The sequence below is a fragment of the Nicotiana sylvestris genome, chromosome 3 (genome assembly GCF_000393655.2).
Source record: "Nicotiana sylvestris chromosome 3, ASM39365v2, whole genome shotgun sequence".
In the NCBI taxonomy this organism is placed as follows: domain Eukaryota; kingdom Viridiplantae; phylum Streptophyta; class Magnoliopsida; order Solanales; family Solanaceae; genus Nicotiana; species Nicotiana sylvestris.
In genome coordinates this window covers 32,586,149-32,599,462 of record NC_091059.1, presented here as the reverse complement: position 1 = coordinate 32,599,462, position 13,314 = coordinate 32,586,149, and the positions used below count along the sequence as shown (strand labels likewise).

The window sequence follows — 13,314 nt, the reverse complement described above, 5'->3', positions numbered from 1 at the left end:
GACGAGAATCAGGTTCGCGTAGTTCGGGCTGATAGGATACGGGCGAGAAGTAAAAATAACAATTAATTTAGAGAAAATATGTTTTTTTTCTTTCTCTTTTTTTTTTGAAAAAATGATGAAACATGTAAACTCTTTTTTTTTATTTTCTTTTTCCCTTTTTTTTTGATTTTTGAAAAATGATGAAAAAGTATAAAAATCTTTTGAATTTTTCAAGCTCTCTTTTTTTTCTTTTCTCTTAACAAAATGTAACAGAAAACATAATTAGGCCCCACTCGCTTTATCTTCACACTTCACCCTCTCTTTTTTTTCTTTTTTTTATTTTTTTTTTCATTTGCCCTCAACTATCATTAGTCTGCCAAATGACCCTTTTACCCTCGAAGAAATGCAACATGTAGCACATAGGATGCATCAAGATGGTCTGTTATTTTGGGTACACCTGTTCTAGACGGACCCAACCCCTGTGTTGAGTCCCCAAAGTCAAAATGCACATGATGCAAACAAGCGTTCCTACTAGGGATCCGGCATGAGGTATTGTTATACTAGGTTTAAAAACCTGGGTTTGTTTATTCTAGACTTGGCTTACCCGAGCGGACAACTCGAGCCGGGGAGGGGGGGCAGCGTACCGGGAATATAGAAGCTTCACCGGATTTGCAACTTGTTCGAACCTCATTTTAAAATTGGGATATGACTCTAACAGAAAAGAAGTCACACGAAGTGCACACTTCCCAGATGATTTAGAAGACTCGGAGAGAGGAAGGTTTCGTAACAATTTATATACAGTCCAACCAAATATCAAAGCGGTAAAAGCAACATTTAGCACATTAGGCCCAACCATGTAAATAAAACCAGACAATAAATAAAGCCAAATATAACAATTATTCTAAGCTCGAATTCTTGAACCCTCAACCAGAGATTTTGGGTTCGGTCCCCAGCAGAGTCGCCAGAGTTGTCACACCTCCTTTTTACCTACACCCGCAAGGGCATAAGGGAGTTTTTCCAATTAAAGGACAATCGAAACGGGATTTATTATTAAAGATTTAGAGTCGCCACTTGGGAGATTTATGGTGTCCCAAGTCACCGGTTGAATCCCGAATCGAGGAAAAGATTGACTCTGTATTACAGTCCGCGAACCAGAAATCTGAGTAAGGAATTCTGTTAACCCGGGAGAAGGTGTTAGGCATTCCCGAGTTCCGTGGTTCTAGCACGGTCGCTCAACTGTTATATTTGGCTTAAATTATCTGATTTTAACAATTATGAACCTATGTACAAATTTTAACCTTAACCGCTTTTATTCATTTTTAAAGAAAATTGCAACGTCATTAAAACAAGTCTTGAACCACGTCACATAAATGCCCCCGTGGTTTTTGGACATACTTTAACATCGTTGTGATTTGGATTTGGGTCACATAAATGCGCACCCGAGTTTAGGGAGGTAATGTTATTAAAATACGTGCCTAAAGAGACTAACGCGTTATTATTTTGGGGAAGGCCGTGAAATTCGCTAAATGGCCCGTCCGAAATATAAGTATTTTAATATATACAATTATCGAGGGCCCCGCAATTTATGTGTTTTGTTTAGCGAGGCTCATCCCGTTTTATTATTTTAAAGTGCAAACCTAGAGCAATCTATAGTTTTCTACTTAATTTGTCTCTAAAATAAAAGAAAGGCCCTAATTAATTTGTTACTGGACTGATGCAAACTAAGTAATATTTTTGCACCAACATCCGACCATTGGGCTCCGATGTGAGCCCAGCAGAGGGAATTTAAAACCAGATATACACCATAAAATCGGCCAAAACAGACCTTGGCCCAGGCTTAAATGAGAAAGAGGCCAAAACTGGTCTGGGCCATGCATCAATTATCCTGAGGCCCAAACATTTAGGGACTAGCCTGTTAAGCCCTGTCTTTTACACTAAATGGAATTTCAATTTAATTAAGAACACAAATCTGATGAATCTACTACTAAAATTAACTAGCCAGTAAAATAAATTCAATGCAACATTAAACATGAGTTGGAAAGCAACTGATTTCAGATTTCATGACCCACGTAAACTGCCTATGATCACAATTTCAAACATGGTGCATACTAGTTCAAATTTCAAATTCCCTACTATGACTCATTTTTATTAAAATGCTGACTCATGAACTTTGATTAAACACTAACGTGACCACATATGAGAATTGAAACTCGAGAATTAAGGATGCTGGACGAAAATGGATTGCCTAAATTAACCTTACGAATTACATATCTCATATCTACTTTTAACTTTCTGATTTCGAACCCACACACAACCATTCAAACTCAGAATTATAGATTAACTCACATCATCACTACTAAATATAAAGCTCACATTATCAGAAGAAGTATCACACTACTTTAAAAGTCTACAGCCTAATTAATCACAGCTTGAAAATACCATTTATACAGATCTAGGAAAACCGGAAATTAACTAAACTAATAGAAACTATTCTGTTAGTCTGCATGGAATTATTACAACGAATACTCAACTAAACTCATATGCATTTCTAAATATCTAACACACACTTAACGGTTCAAATGCATAAACTTATAATTAACAGTCCATCAGTACGGTTATTACAGTATAATGAAAGCAGTAAATCAACAATAGGCCTCCACTTCATTCATTTTCAACTGGATATTTTCATACATCGAGTTTCAGGACATGTACCTAGTACGTAGAACAGAAAAATGGGGTAAGCAATCAGCAACAGCAAACAGCAAAATACAGCAGCAGAAAGCCCAACACAGTAGCTTCAACACCTCAATCCAGAAATCCCAGCAACACGGAGAAAACCAGTAAAAATGGAGAAGAAAAATAGTCCGGAAATCTCTCTTTGTTTTCTCTTTCTAGCTTTGAACTCTCTCTGGTGTTCTTCCGCTCTCAATATTTCAGAAAATTTGGTTCTATCTTTTTTACTCTCTCCAAAATGAATTCTACCCCTGTATATCCAGTGTATCCAGAGTGTATACCGCTCTCTCCGCCCCCTTCTTTTTTCTTTCTCCTCTCTTCTTTTTTTCTTCTCCTATTTATAGCAAAATTTTCGAGATTTTTCGGATTTGTTTTTTAAAAAAATATTTTATTATTTTTTAATTAAAAGAAATCCCACTTACAAATTGCTTTTATTTTTTTATAAAAAGAAATCCCACCTTTATTTACTTTTATTTTTTAAATTCCAACTTTAATTACTTTTATCTTATTTAAAATCGCACTTTTTTTACTTTTTTAAAAGAGAATTCCACTTTATTTAACTTTCTTAAAAACCAATCCACTTTCTTTTGTTTTTCTTTTAAAAATGCTACTTTCTTTTACTTTAAATTTTTTTAATTTTCAGATACCTTTATATTTGTTTTTTAATTCCAACTTTCTTTTACTTTTTATTTTTTAAAAATTTCCACAAAACTTTACTTTTATTTTTTTAATTTTCTACTTTCTTTTACTTTTTAAAAGAGAATTCCACCTACTTTTACTTTTATTTTTTTATTCAATACTTCCCTTTTTCTTATTTTTTAAATCACTCCCGAAAATTAAAAAAAAATATTTTTTCGGAATTTTTTTTATTATTTTAAAATAAAAATAAAAATAAAAATAAAATAATATTAATAGTAATAATTCACCTTTTAAATTTTGTATTTTTACCCTATAATAAAAAGTGTAACAAAGCTAAAAATTGTAGGTTAAAACCCCTAAAATATTTACATAGAAGAAGTGATAAAAAAATTAAATATTATCAAAAATTAGGTGCTCACACTAACCCTCGGTCAAACTTATGCACTCATCAATCCTACAAATTGCCAACTTTTGGCAAATAGAGCCAAAACACCATATGAACCCCCAAATCCTATTCTAAATATATGCCTATGTCAAAAATTACCATACAAATCTATTGGAACTATCAAAGCACCAATCCGTCGTTGTTTTACATAAAAGTAAAACCTTGGTCAACTCTTACAACTTAAGCTTCTAAAATGAGCCCAAGTGTCTCAATTCATTCTCAAAATTTACTAAAGTCAAATCAACCACCATCGCAAGTCACATAATCACAAACACAGATACGGGAAGCATCAAATAGGGGAACGAGGCTCAAATATACAAAACGATCGCCCGAATCACTAGAGTCACAGTTTCACAACTCATTGAAATTTATCCATTTTTATGCGAAAATAAAATTCGAACAAAAATACCCCCAACTTAAAATAATGCATAGATCTAGTTCTCCATCTTCCTATTTTCTTCGAGCCGCAACACAATGTACAGGAGTTTAAGCTTCTCCAAAATTAAATCAGCATAATGTGCTAGAGATTCAAACCCAATATAAGTGAAACTTTACCTATAACTGGTGATTATTAATCCTATAATTAGCACTTGAACACATAAATTTAGAAGCCACAATTTCTCATAGGTCCATCTTCATATTCATCTTTATCAAAAATCAAACCCAAAACGATATTGAAACTATAAACTAAAGAAATAGTATGTCAGTAGGAATTTTCCTTACTGAATACAATTATATAATTAGCACATCAACTTAATAAATTATATATCACAATTTGTAATCGAAAGCAATATTTTTTTCAAAAAAAAAGGAAAAAGGAAAAAGTAGTAAGGAGCAAGAAGAATCGAAGATTGTATCGGGGTTCTTCCATTAAAAGGAACTTTGCAGTTGCGACAAAGAGGAAACTTGTGAGTTTTATTAGCTTTTTAGCTATTTGTCTCCTCTCGATCGATGTGGGTAATGTGTTAGTATCTGTATTCAAAAATATAACTTCTGCAAAATAAAACAAAACCAAAAAGAAAAAGACGAATGTGGAATCAGATGAATAACGTTCCGAGCCCAACCGAAAACTGCATTTCCTTAAAGAATTTAATCCCTTCATTATTGCCCAAGGTTGTTGGATTAATTCTTCCCATGATAGAATGGAACAACTATTCTGTAATACCGGCAATAGAAATTACAGAATTTTGCCGAACTCAACAAACGGTAGTAAACCACATTGATGCTTATGTTTTTGCTTTTGTAAAACAATGCAGAAATGCAGAAGAGAGAGGGGAGAATATGCAAATTTCGGTAGTCAGAAACTGAGACCAAAACTCTGAATTTATAGCCAAACAATTTGGGTTGAATAGGTGCGAAAGTACCTGTTCACATGAGGTACTGTTTCGGCAGAAAACTTTTCTATTTGGTCGCGAATTTTATATTAAAAAATGACCGTTAGGCATTAGGAAATTATCTGCGAAATAAAATCTGTACAAAAATATCAGGAAAAAGAAAAATAAATAACGTAAAATGGGAAATAAATTTGGTCCAAACAATTATCAATCAATCATATCAATTGACCAAATCCGAATCCGAATCCGAATCCAAATCCGAAGCCGAAGTTGAACCGAGCGAGTGACGATGACGGCGCGAGGCACCACTTCTTCTCAACTCTTTAAGAGCTAGAAGATGTGCTTCTCTATATAAGCACAAAGATTTTCTTTCTTTTTTCCAATTAGGGTCAAAGTGCATTAGTAAAGGAAACAACTTCAAACTTTTCGTTTCCTCTAAATCTTTTTCATCCATTTTTCATTCACATATCTTATTATATAAAACCCAACAATCCCCCATATGAATGGGGGATGGCTATCTGAAAATATGCATGCATGAAAAACTGTGTGATTTACAAGTATGGATTAATTGCATCTTGATAAGTAAGTTCCCCTTTGAACTTTCTATAGTGAACTTATGTCGGATATACTCGGTTAATTGGTAGATTTGATATCTTTGAACCGTCAAACTTTGGTGTGTACCTATATAGCCATAAGTCACACAATCAACCTTTTAACCGCATTTGGTTCTCATTGTTGTGTTCGTTTCAGCCATGAACACTGCTTGATTCATAAGTGCGTAGAGAACTGGCCTTACAGAATTCTCCTTGAAGCGGCTTACACTTCACACTTATATAGGTGATTCCTAAACGTGTTATCCCATAGATACACTATTTGACATACTCCGTATCAAACTTAGAAACCATTAAGAAGCCTTAACGTTTTATCCTTGGTACTGAACATTGTCTCATCACGAGAATAGACCAATATTTTTTTTGACAATGTTGAACCGTCACTAATGACTTTATTTGATCTCCTTGAACCTAGATCTTGGGATCTCTAGTCTTCTAGGTAGAGTTACCGCCACAGTGACTTGTCATCGGCCATAGTCTCATCCCTTCGATGATTTATTAGTCGCCTCTCTATTTAGGCCTTTTATAAGTGGATCTGACACATTATCTTTTGACTTTACGTAGTCAATTGTGATAATTTCACTAAGGAGTAGTTGTTAACGATATTATGTCTTCGTCGTATGTGGCGAGATTTGTCGTTATACATAACGCTTACAGCTCTTCCTATTGCCGTTTGACCATAGCAATGCCTACATATAAGAGCTACGGATTTGGGCCAAAACGAAATATCTTCCAAGAAATTCCAGAGATATTAGGCTTCTTCTCCAGCTTTATCTAAAGCTATAAACTCAAACTCCATTGTAAAGCGAGCAATGCATGTTTGTTTGGATTATTTCCAAGAAACTGCTCCTCCGCCAATTGTAAAAACATATCCACTTGTGGACTTTATTTCTGATGATCCAATGATCCAATTTGCATCACTATATTCTTCAATTACCGTAGGATACTTACTATAATGCAAAGCATTATCTTGGGTATGTTTTAGATACCCCAAAACTCGTTTTATTTCCATTGAATGAGTTTGGTCGGGACTACTTATGTAACGATTCAGTTTACTTACTGTACAAGCTATATCAGGTCATGTACAATTTATGATATACATTAAACTTCCCAACACTCGAGCATAATCCAATTGAGATTTGCTTTGACCTAGATTCTTTGTAAGAGCCACATTTACATCAATCGGGGTCTTTGCGACTTTGAAATCCAAATACTTGAATTTTTCAAGTACCATTTTAGCGTAATGAGATTGAGATAATGCTAGTATTTTAGGGTCCTATGGATTTTAATTCCTAGAATTAAATCAGTAACTCCTAAGTCTTTCATATCAAACTTACTAGCAAGCATACGCTTAGTAGCATTTATATCCGCAATGTCTTTGCTCATATTAACATATCATCAACATAAAAATATACAATGACTATATGATTTGGAGTGTTTTTAATGTAGGCACATTTATTACCCTCATTAATCTTAAATTCATTTGCCAACATTGTTTGGTTTTCGCATGCCATTGTTTGGGTGTTTATTTCAATATGTAAAGTGATTTAACAAGTCAACACACCTTCTTTTATTTTCTGAGAACCATGAACCCTTCAGGTTGTTCTATATAAATTTCTTTCTCCAAATCTCCATTTAAGAAAGTTGTCTTCACATCCATCTGATAGATTTCAAGACCATACACGAAGGCTAACGCTATTAACACCCAAATAGATGTAATCCTCGTTACCGGTAAGTATGTATCATAATAATCAAGACATTCTCGTTGTCTAAACCCTTTGACAACTAATCTTACCTTATATTTATCAATAGTACCACCAGCTTTCATTTTCCTTTTGAAAATCCACTTAGAACCCAAAGGTTTATTTCCTGGAGGAAGTGCAACTAATTTCCAAGTATGATTACTTAATATGGATTCTATCTCACTATTGATTACCTCTTTCCAATATTGTGTTTCCGAGGAAAATATTGCTTCTTTAAACGTTTGAGGCTCATTTTCCAACAAAAATGTCAGAAAGTCGGGTCCAAAGGAAGTAGTTGTCCTTTGACGTTTACTACGTCTTGAATTTTCCTCATTAAACGTGCTTTCCTTTGCTTCTTCTCGAGGTAGGTTAGATTTTTCACTAGACGACTCACATTCATTTTTATATGGATAAATATTCTCAAAGAATTCAGTATTATCGGATTCGATTATCATGTCAATATAAATGTCGGGATTTTCTAATTTATGAACCAGAAAACGATATGCCTTACTATTTCTTGCATTTCCTATGAAAATGCAATCAACCGTTTTCGATCCAATCTTCACTTTTTTGGGTTTAGAAACTTGCACTTTAGCTAAATACCCCCACACTTTAAAATATTTTAAGTTGGGTTTCCTACCTTTCCATTTTTCATATGGAATAGATTGTGTTTTGCTATGGGGAACTCGGTTGAGTATTTGATTGGCTGTAAGAATAGCTTCCCCCCCCCCAAGTTCTTCATCATCTCCTTTATCGTTCTATTATTTCTTTCCGCAATTTCATTAGATTGCGGTGAGTAAGGGGTAGTTGTTTGGTGAATAATGCCATATTTCAAACATATTTTTTCAAAAGGAGATTCATATTCACCACCCTTATCACTTCTTAGTATTTTGATATTTTTGTTTAGTTGCGTTTCAACTTCATTTTTTGTATTGCTTGAATGCCTCAATTGCTTTATTTTTACTATTAAGTAAGTAAATATAACAATATCTAGTATTGTCGTTAATAAAATTATGAAATACTTTTTCCCACCGCGAGATGGTATTGACTTCATGTCACAAATATCTTGTGAATTAAGTCTAAAGGATTTAATTCCTTTCAACCGACTTACAAGGATGTTTAACATACTTAGATTCCACACATATTTGACATTTCAAATTATCACATTCAAATTTAGGCAATACTTCCAAGTTAATCAATTTTCGTATAGTTTTGAAATTGACGTGACCTAAACGTGCATGCCATAAATTATTTGACTCAAGTAAGTAAGAAGAAGTTTGAACTTTATTGATATCAATAGTTATTACATTCAACTTGAAAGGCACTCAGTTAGATATCCTTTTTCTACATACACATCATTCTTATTTATTACAACTTTTTCAGAAACAAACACACACTTAAATCCATTCTTGATAAGAAGTCCAGCAGAGACCAAATTCTTGCGAATTTCAGGAACATGGAGAACATTGTTTAGAGTCACAACTTTGCCCAAAGTTATCTTCAAAGCTATCTTTTCAACTCCTTCAATTTTTGCTGCTGTGGAGTTTCCCATAAAGATAGTCTCGTCGGGTCCTGCGGAAACATAAGAGGCAAATAATTCTTTGTTAGTACAAACATAGCGAGTGGTTCTAGAATCAATCCACCACTCCTTGGGATTTCCTACCAAGCTGCATTCAGATAGCATGGCACATAAGTCCTCAATTTCATTATTTTTTTCAACCATGTTTGCTTGATTCTTCTTCTTGTCCTTCTTAGGTGCACGACAGTCCACAGCTTTGTATCCAGCCTCTTCTTGCTCGAGTAATTCTTTGGACCAGATAGCTTCTTTCTCTTTCTGTTGCTTGTAGATGCTTCCTCAATAATATTTGTTCCCATTATTATTGAGTTATCACAATACTTCTTTTCAGCAGCCTTGTTGTCCTCTTCAATCCGTAGATGAACAATAAGGTCTTCAAGCGTCATTTCCTTGCGCTTATGTTTCAAGTAATTCTTAAAGTCCTTCCTCAGCGGAGGCAGCTTTTCAATAAATGTTGCAACTTAAAACGCTTCATTTATGACCATACCTTCAATCATAAATTTATAATTATTAAAATAGTCAATATCTTGAATAAAAATATTGACTCGGTTTATACGTTCAGCAAGGAGTTCATGAACAATTACTTGCAATTCTTGGACTTGCGTTATGATAGATTTGTCGTCAATCATTTTGAAATCCAAAAATTTGGTGGCCACAAACTTCTTAAGTCCAGCATTTTCAGTCTTGTACTTCTTTTCAAAAGCATTCCACAACTCTCTTGATATTTTCATGACGCTATAAACATTGTACAAGCCGTCTTCCAAGCAACTTAAAATATAATTTTTGCATAAGAAATCAGAATGCTTCCACACTTCTGTGACCACGGATCATTCATTTTTGGGAGTTTCTTTCCCTAAGACTGAAATGTCCTGGCTGATAAAGCGCTGCAAATTGAGTGTGGTCAGGTAGAAGAACGTTTTCTGCTTCCAGCGCTTGAAGTCCACGCTGAAAAATTTCGGGCTTTTCTCCCGGTGCCATCGCAGGTGCAGGCGTTGTGCGACTTCAACACACAGCCATTGCAGCATTAGTAGTCCCAATAGAACCATTATATTGTTCTATACTTGTTGTCACTTTTCTGTAAAAGAAATTGACACAACCATAATTAATAAGTCGGTGAAGTTTTTATATCTTCAAATCGAATACAAACAACCGAGTAGAAAATCACTAGGATTTTAATCTCGGATTGAGTAGAAAGCCACAAAGACTTTAATCTCAAACTGGAGTAGAAAATCCGAAGATTTTAATCTCCAAAACATAAGTAGAAAATCACTAGGATTTTAGTCTCCCAAAGCAGAAAGTAAGATGAATACAGAATATAAAAAAAACTAAATTCCTTAAGCTTGTTAGTATTTGTATTCGAAAATATAATTTCTGCAAAATAAAACGAAATCAGAAACAAAAGATAGAAAGAGAATTAGATGAACAACGTTCCGAGCCCAACAGAAAATTGTGTTTCCTTAAGGAATTTAATCCCCTCACTGTTGCCCAAGGTTGTTGGGTTAATTCCTTCCAGGATAGAACGGAACAACTATTCTGTAATACCTACAATGAAAATTATAGGACTTCGTCGAACTCAACAAACGTCAATGAACTACACTGATGCTTATGTTTTTACTTTTGGAAAACAATGCAGAAATGTAGAAGAAAGAAGGGAGAATATGCAAATTTCGGTGGTCTGAAAGTGAGACCAAACCTTTGGATTTATAGCCAAACAGTCAGGGTTGAATAGGTGTGAAAGTACATGTCCACATGAGATACTGTTTCGGCAAAACACTTTTCTATTTGGTCGCGAATTTAAATACAAAAACAACCGTTAGGCGTTAGGAAATTATCTGCAAAATAAATAACGGAAAACGGAAAATAAATTTGGTCCAAACAATTATCAATTGACCAAATTCGAAGCCGAGCGATCGACGGCGACGGCACGAAGCACCACTTCTTCTCAACTTTTTAAGAGCTAGAAGATGTGCTTCTATATAAGCACAAATCTTTTCCCTCTATTTTCTATTCACACCTATTATTATATAAAACCCAACATAATGAAAGGGAATTACTAGTACGATGGCTTTTATAATGGTCTATGGCTCTATGTATTTGGTGAATGCCCTTCAAAAGAGAGAGTTAAACTCCAATATATTATATTAGAATTTTATATGTAAAAATTTCAAATATTAAATTTTTTCATATTTTAGCTAAGAATATTCTTATCTAAATTTTATCCGCATTAGATAGTGAGTATTTTTAGTTACTACTTTTTAAAAGCTATTATTTTCCAATTATCAATACCAAAAACTAGTCATCCCCACTAATTTCGAAATGGAGTAAGCTGGTCTATCCTACCACATCTTTGGATGGTAATTCAATATTGTATTTTTTAACTAACAATACGTACCACATAAATCAAATTACTCCTAATATTTTTCGTATTCGGGGTCTGGTACGTGCATTAGAACAAATTCTCTCCCTAACAAGTATTTTTCCACGTCCAGATACAAAAAGTAATACTAGTACAATAATTGTCTATTTCAAATAGTAGTATAATTTCTCAACTAATAAAAAGAATGTGCTTCTCCAGTAGTTCTCAGATCACCCACAAATACATATCATCTCTAATTTTCTCTCTCAATAAAAATGGCGTCAACTCTCTTCTCCAATCTCAAATACTCCGACGGCTTAACAATCGTAGGAATCTCAATTTGCACAGCCGTAATCTGCGAAGCAATCTCATGGGTTCTCATCTACCGCACCACTTCCTACAATTCCCTCAAATCCAACATCGACAAAGCTTCCAAAAAGCTCGAAACCATGAAAACCCTCGAATCCAAAAAGCCCAACAAATCCAAGAAAATCGACAGATTCGAAACTTCACTTAAAGATTCAAGCCGGGATCTTTCCCTTTTCAAATTCAAATCTGGGTTCGTTGTAGCCATTGTGCTTTTTATGGTTTTTGCGTTTCTCAACAGTCTCTTCGAGGGTAAAGTTGTTGCGAAATTGCCGTTTGTGCCCTTCAGAATTATTCAGAAGATGAGTCACAGAGGGTTGTCCGGGAATGATATGACGGATTGTTCGATGGCGTTTTTGTACTTGCTTTGTTCGATGAGTATTAGGACTAATCTTCAGAAATTCTTGGGATTCTCGCCGCCACGTGGAGCTGCTGGTGCTGGCCTCTTCCCCTTGCCTGATCCAAAAACCAATTAATCGATGGATCTTTCTACTTTGGGTACTTTTTATTTTTTTAGTTCGGAATTATAATTCTTTAGCTATAAGATTAGCTGTTGCTATCCTGATTGTGTTTTTCAATTTGAAGTTATAATAAGATACTTAATTAACTCGAGTTGTAACTGAATTATGCGGAATTTGTAGTTTTTATGTTTGTGTTTGATATGCTTAGAATGATTGGCTTCATCGACTTGCTTAAATTGGATATCTGTGCCTTCTGTTTTCTAGTTTTCACAACTGCAAATTCATTTAGGCTGAAGAGGAGCATAGAGAAATTTGAACTCATCAAAAGTGAAGTATAAAGAGATCGGATGATTTATCTACTTTCAGTTGCTAGTTTAGTTAATGAATGGCTATTTATGAAACTTTACCTCTTTTTGCTCCTTTTCTCATTTCTTTGCCTGTTGTTCCTTTCTTGAGCTCTTTTAGTTTAACCTCAATATCTTCCCATCAGCTCATTTACCATGTGGCTTTGACGTTATGTTCTTTACAAGTAAATGATTAAATTGTTAGCAATTGTCCCAAATACTGCAACCTGTCAATTCGTCCATTAGATCTCCCAGAGTTCATGCGACAGACGGCTAACACCTAGGGGATTTCTCACTCTTTACATTATTGCTAATGTGTTACTATATACATTGTGATAGTGTCGCAAACAAACTCTTGGATCAAAAGGCATGGAGCTCTATCTTTTTTTTTGATAGATTCTTATGTAGCTGTTGTTTCCTAGAGGTTTAATGTGATTCCAGATTGTCTTAAACTGAGGAATCACTAGGAAACTACAGCTCGATAAGATTTCAATGAATGAAAGGATAGATAGAGCTCCAAGTAAAGGTTTGGATACCGAAAGGCAGGACTATATACTATACTGCCCTCCGTTTTATTTTATACGTGTTAGGTTGACTAGGCACGGAGTTTAAGAAAAGTAAGGAAGACTTAGAAATCTTGTGGTCTTAAACTAAGATGTATAATTTACTAAAATTTCCTTTAATCTTGTGGTCTTCAACTAAGATGTGCAATTTACTAAAATGCCCTT

The 13,314-nt window shown here is 34.4% G+C and overlaps 2 protein-coding genes across 2 annotated transcripts; one reads left to right on the top strand and one right to left on the bottom strand.

The window, feature by feature from the left end:
• Positions 1–8,792: 8,792 nt before the first annotated feature.
• Positions 8,793–9,790, bottom strand: LOC104215866 (uncharacterized). Its single transcript, XM_009765793.2, has 3 exons — positions 9,644–9,790; positions 9,255–9,499; positions 8,793–9,150 (listed from the first exon to the last, which is right to left on the bottom strand). Exons 1-3 carry the CDS (start codon positions 9,788–9,790, stop codon positions 8,793–8,795), a joined length of 750 nt encoding a protein of 249 aa, XP_009764095.2.
• A 1,838-nt stretch (positions 9,791–11,628) lies between these two features.
• On the top strand, positions 11,629–12,464 carry LOC104215864 (uncharacterized). The gene has a single exon (XM_009765788.2). It carries the CDS (start codon positions 11,691–11,693, stop codon positions 12,255–12,257), a length of 567 nt encoding a protein of 188 aa, XP_009764090.1. The 5' UTR covers positions 11,629–11,690; the 3' UTR covers positions 12,258–12,464.
• Positions 12,465–13,314: the final 850 nt, after the last annotated feature.